Consider the following 9,985-nt stretch of genomic DNA (forward strand, 5'->3'; position numbering starts at 1 on the left):
AAAATTTTGTGGGTGAATCTTACTGGTGTAGAAGTCATCATTTGAATGAATAAAGTCCATGGAGGAAATAGTCTATAGAAAGAAATTTTATAGTGTGTAGCAATAACTATATTTATTTCTCTTGTTTTCTACAGACTTTTCTTCACAGGACTTAGAGATTTTTATTGGTTCCTTTTCCTCCTCCTGGCTTCAAATGTTTGTTGCAGAGGCTGTCTTTAAAAAGTTGTGTTTACAGAATTCCATTAGTATTTCTTCTGAGCCACTTTCTCTTCAGAAAATGGTAAGTGCCACTCTATTTTAGTTCTTTTAATTTTTAAGAAGTAAGTTTATACATTCAGTTTTTAAATATTCTTATTCTAATAATTGTATAGAGCATATTAATCTTTCAAATAGATATAAAAGCAGGTAGTTTTCTACCTCAAAATCTAATAATTATTGAATAGAAATTTTAATTACCTGAGAATAATTAAGAATTGATAACAGAAAAATTATCCAAGAATCTTTGTATCACTTGCCACAGTAACTAATGTTGTTATTTTGGAAAGACTGTGATCCAGAAAAATTCTACATAGCATTTAATGGTATTTAAAAAGCAAAATTTGCAAATGACTCCAAGGTTACACACATAAACAGTTTTATCTTGGCTATCTTTAGCTATTATTGATATTTACTATTTCTAGCAGTTTCTTCAACAAATGAGTAATTACTTGTTACTAATTGGTCAGGTTGGGGAAATACTGTTTGCAACAATCCTTGTCTTTAATGACTTTTGCACTCCTTATTCCATTTATTCCAGATTTCCTTTCTGTTAAAGGAAGGCATTGCCAAGATGGAAATGACAAAATGCCAGTTGTACGTAAACCATAAATACTAAAAATAGGCAAATTAATTATAACAAGTTGGGCATGGGACTCATCAAAAGAGCTTTCCTAAATGAACATCAAATTTGAGTTTGAAAAAAATTATTTTTAAGAAAGTAATTTTCTTCTTGTGTATGTCATATTGACATAATGACATGGAACTAGCAGCTTTCTTAATATTTTAGCATGTTCAAATGAGATAGGGAGGCAATCATATTGAGGAAACCAAGAAAATACAACTACATTTAATGGTGAAATGAATCAGGTAATTTCTCTTTACTGTTTCCAGGTTTTTGTAGTTGAGAAAACAATATTATTTTGCAACAGGTATATTCCTACTTGCCAGCTTTGGGGAAAACTGGTGTGCGTGGGACTAGAAAGATGCAGATACCAAAGAAAATAGGACCACGGCCTTGCTTTGAATCTCAGAGGGCCTTAATAATGCTGAATGGTGCTAAACAGAAACAAGGTGAAGGGCTGCCGGAGAAACCGTAAGTGATGCTTGTATACCAGCTCTGCTTTGTTTTCAAGTACAGCTCTTCTCAGGCATTTCTTGAACTGTATGGTTATCTGAGATGTTGTCTGAATTATGCTGGTTAGCAGAAAACTCAGCTTTAGACCTACGAGAACACATGGTCAACGTTTTCACTTTCTTTAATTCAATGTTCATGCTTTCTTTCTATTAAAAAATAAATTCTTTTCCAAAAGAAATAAAACCCTTCATCAAAATATTGTTCCACACAATTTTTTCCCTATAATTTAAAATATTAGTTAGGTATAGTAAAGATGGGACTTCAGAATGCATGGTCATATAAGATACTCTGAATTGTTTTAATTGCCTTCCCAAATGAGAAACTGCCTCTCAAAGCATGCCATGCAAAATTCAGAAAACTTGAAATCTTTTTAGGAAGAAGAGGATAGGATTAGAATATGAAAATAAGAATGGGAAGTAGGGGCCTGAATTTTGATCTTATTAGCATTTTGCTTTAGTCTCTCTGCCAAATATGGTTTACTTGGTCTCAACTTCTTTATATGACGTTCAGTATTCATAAACTTTTTGGTGGTCAGTTGGGTGCAAAGTTAATAAAATGAAAATTAATGCATTAGAATTTGTTCCTATACAATTGAAATAAATATAAAAATAGAAAGCAGTAAAGATTTGAATGAATAGTGGGGTTTAAATTAAAAGAATGCTAGATTTTTTTTTTAACTCACCATATAATTTGTGCTGCCATGCTTTGGTGAGAAACAAGCTTTCCTTATGTCTTACTTTCTTTTCAGAGAACTGAATCTTGCTAAATGTTCCTCATCATTAAAAAGATTGAAAAAGAAGTCAGAAGGAGAATTGTCATGTTCCAAGGAGAATTGCCCCTCTTTAGTTACTACAAAGATAAATTTTCACAAGACTAATTTAAAAGGTATTCCAAATATTTAAATTAATTTATGCTAGGAAGTTTGTGTGGTTGTAGTTAGTATTTGCAAGTTTTACACACTGACCTTGATGAATACGTCACTTTAAATATTGGACGAGGTCCAGGAAAATACCTTCTTGGAGGGCATATTATTTTTTAACTGCCATTTATTAAAAAAAAAAGTGTTTAATACCTGGTGTAATACAGTGTTCCTCCCTTTTCTCCACCTGCCTTTTCAAATATTAAACACTGTGTAGCTCCTGTTGAGCTCATTCCAGATTTGCCTGCCTTACTTTTCTATTCCACCTCAACCTGTGCTGCTTAGGATCCGTGGCTTGTGATTTGAAAGTATAATTCAGTCTTCATCTCTTTCAGTTCTAGACGTTTTGTGAACAAAGAATGAGAAGTAGGCTATGTTACATAGCTGTGTTAAGCATATGGACTCTTTTTCTTCCAGGCATTGAGCCCAGACTATGAAATGTGCTTGGCTTTTGGTTCTAACTATACTGGAACCTAAGTACCTAAAGGGCTGGAGTAACAAGAATAGCGTTGTAATAATTCACCCCGGCCCTTCTTTAACTTAGGTACCTCTTTAACTCAAAATTATGATACCTTCCAAGAGTCTACATCTGGCCAAAGTAAATTGCTAAGTCTCTTGTTTATGACCTATACTATGTTCTTAATATAAATGTTATCATTATGGTACCAAGCTTTCATAATATTTCTACATAGCATAAGTTCATAGTAGCATATCACAAATGTAAAACAACTGTCCATTTGCCTCAAAATATGAAAAATGTATTAAATGTGAACTCAGATATTAACTTCACAAAAGTGTCCTTTTTCTTTGTTGATTGTGTCAGAAAGTAAAATGAATATGAATGACTTTAGGCTGAACAGCAGAAGGAACTGGGAGGGAGGAAGAGAATTGAGAAATAGTAGGGAAAAACTTCAAAAGCTTTTCAATGCCTTTAAAAGAAATGTTTTAGTAGAAGTTGTAGAGATAATCTGTAAAAACTGAACATTGGAAAAATGTGCTGCTTAGTATTTTATAGCAAGAAAGAGTTTGATTCAGAATGTATTTCATTTTCAAAGCAATCAGTTAATATTTTTAATTCCCCTTACATCAAATCATTCCTTGTATCTTATTAATCTTGTTTACAACAGAGAGGAATATAGACAGTTTTAGGCAGCAGGCACTAATTGCACACCACCCCCCGCCCCTCTAGAAAAGACTTTATCATTCTATTTTTCATTCTTGTTCAGCTTTAAATGGTACCAAGGATTTTTTTTTTTTGCGTGTGTGTGCGTGCATGTATGTGTGTGCGTGTGTGTTTATATTAAGATTCCCCCATTTCTCCTTCTCTGTGCTGCTGTAGCCAAGCCAGACAGCCTATTGAGAAGCAGCAAACCATCTGTTAATGGATTTGAAGTTCTGAATTACACTTGAGTGTGTAGAGGCACTCGTGCTTAGCCAGAAACATTCATTTGAATTAAGCTATCAATGCTGTATAAAAAAGAGCCATACATTTAACGTAGGTTCATGAATAAATTTAAGAGAGGGCAATTGCACTCTAAACTTTTATTGCTGTAAAACCCAGTATTTTTGGTGTTCTCTGATCATTTGGGGGTTTTATAGCAGGATTGAAGCTTTAAACCTTGAACTAGGAGGAGACAATGCCTGTGTTAAACCTTTTGCAGTAGAATTTCATTGCTGAATTGCTAACAGAGAGGCTCTAAAAAGGGGATGGGGTTCCCTCCCCCTTCTTTTTTTTTTTTTTTTTTTCCTAATGTGAGAGATGTTTAAACCAGTCAAAAGGAAAACTCAATAAATAATTTTCTGGCATGGGGCCAGATCTCCTAGTTCATGCCCTTTGATTATTTTCTTTAGTTGATATCTTCTCTTCTCTGGAATAATCTATTAATTTTTTATGGCAGGAGAAACACCCCTCCATAGAGCTTGCATAAATAACCAAGTGGAGAAATTGATTCTTCTTCTCTCTATGCCAGGAATAGACATCAATGTTAAAGGTAAGTTCTAAATCTTTGTTGTCTAATTCAGTGTTTTATATTTGTGATATTAAATAGTTTAATTTCCAGCATTACTAAAAATCACAAGTATATTTACGTAACATATGTTCAAAGTATTATTGGTAGCAAAACCAAGAAATTCATCATATACTGATGTAGAAGAGTGCACAGTCATTTTTGGCATCTATATTTTGACATAGCCCACCATCAACATTTTAAAATAGTTTGTCTTTTATTTTATTTTCTATAATTAAAAATATTATACCCCTAGGCATTTATATCAAAGCATTCTGTTTGCATATAAGGCACTTATGAAGTCACACTGATAAGGAAAGTAGAATTTCAGTACTTCACTACCAAAAGTCGTACTTTTGCCGTTTAAAAATTTGCCTTGATTTCTAATTTAGACAATGCTGGCTGGACGCCTTTGCATGAAGCCTGTAACTATGGCAACACAGTGTGTGTCCAGGAAATTTTGCAACGTTGTCCAGAGGTAGATCTGCTCACTCAAGTGGACGGGGTGACTCCTTTGCATGATGCGCTGTCAAACGGACATGTAGAAATTGGCAAGCTGCTGCTCCAGCATGGGGGTGAGTGCATTTATGCTAAGCGGGTTATGATAAATCATCCCGTTTTTTGATGAATCCCTCAGAGGTAGAAAGCATTTTATATTTTAAGATCTATAAGGAAAGGTGCCTTTATTATATTTTAAATGAAGGGTAAACATGAAAAGTCTGCTAACATATAAGCACCTTTTATTTAGTAAGGATAAAAGCCTTTTGATAAAATGCATTTATTTCTTGTGCCATTAAGCCGGTTTACCTTTGTTACGAGAATATATTTTGAATTGGGTATGTTGGCTTTTACTGTTAATCCTTTTACTTAAAAGTATGTAATGCCTATAAACCAACTATTTCCAAAAGCTTATGAATAAGTATATGTAAATGTTCATTTGTGAGTACTTGGATATTTCATTCTTATTTCACTTCCTGTATATAACTGCTAACGTGATTCTTTTTTTCTTTAATGAGTCATTTCTTTACAGACTACAAGAAAAGATATCCTAGAATATCTTCTCTTCATTCACATTTTGTAGTCAATTAAGTTAAGTAGGAGAATTGCCAAATGGTGATAACTGTTGTGTAGGGGTTTGTGATGGAAGTAACTTGAGCTCACTATTCATCTGCTGCTTTTTCTGCTGATTTCTTATCTGATCTCTGCTTTCCAAACCCTTCCCCAGCCCCCCAGTTCAGTGATATTCTTCTTCTATCTGAACTGAAAAATATAAATTTTATATCAAAATGTTCAAAACTGATTTGGGTTTTAAAAGGAAAAACAAAGTGATGACAAGCTTATAATGCAGATTTGTATAAATTTCCTGTTACTTTTATTTGCATTAAAAATACTATTGTACTATTTGTCCAGTAATTAAAGCTATTTGGATGAAAATAGTGTATTTTATTTAGATATCTCTTTACTGTATATCTATATCCAGCTTTCATTTGTCTATCTAAGGAAGGCTGTATATCATGATAGTTTGGTGTATTTGGTTATTTATAGTCTTCTCCTGCCCCCTAAAGGCCTTTGTGTGTCTGTTTTACTTATACCATTTCATAATCAATATATTTTTCAGTTTTTACACTTTTTTTTAGTATTATATGGTTACAGAACCATACTGTTCTCTCTCTGAAGTATTTCATTTTTCTGCTTAACCATGAATGTGACATACCTAGCCAGTATTTGGCTTTGCTTCACATGGTCTAAGTGATATAAAACCTTTGTTGCATTAAGTCCAATTTTTCAGAAGAAGGCGGCATTATATTAACCAGTGTGAATTGTTTTAGGACCTTTGGTGAAGAATAGTACACAGATGAGTTATTTATCCTAAGAGAGGAGATCTACTTGTACTTGGATTTATCAAGGCCCTTTGGCAATCATATAGACTTGTCTTTGCCTTAGTTATAATCTGAGTTTGGACCTATCAAATGGTTTGATATGATCACTATAGAAACTATGTTATCTCTTTGTTGTGAGTAAGCTTAGTCTTTCTTGAGAGCTTACAAATTTATTTATGTTTGTAAAAACTTTGTTTACTTCTGGTATCTTGGATTCATAATTTTTTGTATTTTCTCTTTTAAACAGAAGTAACTTGAAATTTGGGGGCAGATATCACCATAATGAAATCTAGTTTTCATTTAGATTTTTTCTATAAATTATATATTAATCATATGTCATCACTGGTTAATCTTCTATATTAACTACATTGTCTATCTAAGCCCCACTACATATGTCCAGTCAGATTCATCATGAAGAGTTTTAGCAACTGTGATCTGATGACATCTGTGTTGTAAGGTAGAATCTTCAGATTATGTCTGCTAGTACTCAAACCTTTTCATTCCTTGTAACATTTGTATGGCAAAGTGCGTAAATAATTACGGGATTTGATTGGCAGAAGTACAAAGTACTCCTTTTCTTTACAGTGTGACCAAATACTGAGTCACTGTTATTTTGCCCCTCCCATATCATCTTTTACTACCCAGGGGATAAATTCTGTCTTCAGTACTTTGTAAGTAGATGGTTAGATGGGTGTAACTAGCATAGGTGAAATGAAGTCTGAGTTTGTCCCAGAGCATTTAATATTTACTTTTTTGTGAATCAGTTACCTTTACTAAATAAATTGAACGTAAGCAAGGGCAATGAACAATGTGTCCTGTCTCTGGGCAAAGTTTTGCAGTCTGCACTGCTGCTATCACCAATTAGCAGTGGAAGGGGGCAGTTCTTGTTCCTCTTGGTGGTATTATGAAATATCTTTAAGACTCATACAGAATTTAAGATAAGTGTATTTTGTTAATTTCCTCCAAGAACACTGATATTTCAAGATGACAATTTATAAAGTTTTATCAAAGTTTTATATATACACACACACACACACACACACACACACACACCATATATGTTATTTATTGAACTAAGGCATATACTTTTAGGCAAACCTCATTAGGCAATTGGCTAGGTGTTTTTTTTCCTAAAGCACCTTTGTTAGGCAGTTAGTATATATAGCTAGGTAATTATATCAATATGAATTACTACAAAATATGACTGTAAACTGAGCCCTGGGTGGCTTTGGGAGAAAAAGAGAAAATATGGCTATTAAGCTGCCAAAATGTTTTACGCTTAACATTTTGCATTTTCTTTTTCACAGGCCCAGTGCTTCTACAGCAGAGGAACTGTAAGGGGGAATTGCCCTTGGATTATGTGGTATCATCTCAAATCAAGGAAGAACTATTTGCTATCACAAAAATAGAAGATACAGTGGAGAACTTTCATGCACAAGCAGAAAAACATTTTTACCACCAGCAACTTGAATTTGGCTCATTTTTACTTAGTAGGATGTTACTAAATTTTTGTTCAATTTTTGGTTTGTCTTCAGAGTTGTTCTTAGCTTTCAAAGGATTAACTCATCTAAATGAGCTGCTTGTAGCTTGTCAGAATTATAAGGAAACCACTAGTGCTCGTACTGACTGGTTATTGGATCTTTATGCTAGAAATATAAAGACACTGCAGAAGCTCCCAAATATTCTGAAGGAACTGCCTGAGAATTTAAAAGTGTGTCCTGGAGTACACACTGAGGCCTTATTGGTGACATTGGAAGTAATGTGTAGGTCGGTCACAGAGTTTTCATGATGATGCCAAAAAATACGGGTCAGCTTTCTAAACCTGCTCTGCTTGCTTTGTCATTTATTAGAGACTTCGTTGCTTATTAACACGTTAATTTCATTTATTTATTTTGCAGAATTTGCAGCCTTGCTAAATTTTAAAAGCGCTTAAAGAACTTATGCAAAGCTGTAGTATAGGCTTTTTCCACTGTGTAGAATTTAACTGAAAAGTAAAAAATAGTTTTGTTTGTTATACATTGCTTTTATTAATCTGTATTATTTTTTGGTTTAAAAGTGATATTATTTATTTACATTGTATATGTAAAAATTTTTAATTTAAATATTTTTTTAAATCAAATGTAATGTTCTCTATTTTAGGTGTTTTGGATCTTAGAATCATAATGAGAATATTCATGCAAATATGCACCTGTAGATATGTAGCTCCCTGTTTCTTCTCCGTAGGCTGTTGGAATAAAATACTCACTTTAGTTTTACGTGTTTGTAAAATAAACATTTCAGAGTTCATAATAATATATTCTTTTGGTTTTTAAATGTAGTAAGCGTGCAAAGTTTAATAATTTGATCCCTTGATCTATTTTATTTTAGCAGTTCCTATACAAAGTGTATTTCTACTCCATGTAACTGCTCTTCTCTAAGTAAAATAATCTGCTTTATAATGTTTTATTAAATATTAAGATCATAAATGGCAACAAAGTAATGGATTTGAGATTATCTAAAATCTTAACAGTCCAGTATGAATTTACAGAGTAGTAACATTTCATTTTGCAAAGGATATGGATAATAATTACTTTTGAAACTGGAGTTGCTTCACTAGTGGAGTAAGTTACATTGTGATACACCTGGAAAAGAAACAATTAGAACTTCCATTTAGATTTTATGTAACTAAAGTGATGATCTCACAACAGTTATTATAATCTGTTAAAAGAAGCACTCTTTCGTTTTATTTTGGAAATAGATCTTTTAGCAGGATACAAATGCTAAGAGTTTTATTACTGGGTTTATAGTCTTAAACTGAAAATTGCTACATTAGTATATCACCTCTGAATAAAAATCAAGTTTTTTTTCTACATTTTAAAATCAGTAATTTCTTACACCCACTGTAAAAAATTTTTAGTTAGCCTTCAGATGTGACATACAACTGCCAAAATATCAGAGAAAACATGATGTATCAGAGACTAAGGCACATTATAATGCTTTTAGAGTTAAGTGCTTCCCCAGATGATGCATAAGAACTTTTTGATTCTGAAGAACAGCGACTTTGGATCACTTACTTGTGAAGGCATGTGGAATAACATTTGCTTGATAAATGAATATAAACTTAAAAACATAGACTTTGACATCAGACAAACATAGTTTCAAGTTCTTGTGTAATTTCTTATTAACTAAATTAAGCAAGTTCCTTTCTGAATTTTGGTTGTTGCACCTGTCATATGGAAATAACACCAGGTATCTTGGTCACGGTAGAATTAATAGCCTATCACCTTATATGGCACTTAATGTTACTTTGTATTTTATTATTTTAACTCCTCCTTTTAGTTACAACAAATCATTTAGATAGAATTATTAGCAACTTAAGAAATTACTAAGTTAATGAGATAATCACCATCATGAGTTAGGGTTTTGTGCTGCTAAGAAAAAGTGGTTTTCTAAATTAAATGTTCACAAGAAATATTCATTTAGTTGCAGTTAGTATTAATATTTCATAACTGTTCTGTCTGCCAATTTCTACAAGTCATGTTGACATGAAATATTTAACACTAAACTGCCAGGTCTCTATCTCAAGAAGGTATCATTGCAATTTGCACTTCTTTAGAAGTATAACTTGGCAAATAGATTACAGTATTTTGTGGTCTAGTTAATAATACTGGTAATTATATATGAGTTTAAGCCTGCAATAGTAAACTGTATTTTCCATATTACTCCTTAAATGTTTTATTTTAGAAAACATAATTGCCTCAAATTTATTTTAGATATAAAGAAAGTAGAAATTTTAATAGATAAAATT

The 9,985-nt window shown here is 32.5% G+C and overlaps 1 protein-coding gene across 3 annotated transcripts in view; it reads left to right on the forward strand.

Moving 5' to 3' along the window:
* The window catches only part of SLF1 (SMC5-SMC6 complex localization factor 1), a 71,198-nt gene extending 62,708 nt beyond the window's left edge, over positions 1 to 8,490 (forward strand). For all 3 annotated transcript variants that reach the window (XM_065936762.1, XM_065936776.1, XM_065936770.1), the window contains 6 exons: positions 135 to 280; positions 1,188 to 1,351; positions 2,142 to 2,278; positions 4,211 to 4,303; positions 4,711 to 4,893; positions 7,506 to 8,490. In XM_065936762.1, coding sequence (XP_065792834.1) covers positions 135 to 280; positions 1,188 to 1,351; positions 2,142 to 2,278; positions 4,211 to 4,303; positions 4,711 to 4,893; positions 7,506 to 7,987 — 1,205 coding nt within the window. In that variant the 3' untranslated portion in view covers positions 7,988 to 8,490. The remainder of the gene's footprint in view (positions 1 to 134; positions 281 to 1,187; positions 1,352 to 2,141; positions 2,279 to 4,210; positions 4,304 to 4,710; positions 4,894 to 7,505) is intronic.
* The last annotated feature ends 1,495 nt before the right edge of the window (positions 8,491 to 9,985 follow it).

Source organism: Muntiacus reevesi, chromosome 1 (assembly GCF_963930625.1).
Source record: "Muntiacus reevesi chromosome 1, mMunRee1.1, whole genome shotgun sequence".
Taxonomy (NCBI): domain Eukaryota; kingdom Metazoa; phylum Chordata; class Mammalia; order Artiodactyla; family Cervidae; genus Muntiacus; species Muntiacus reevesi.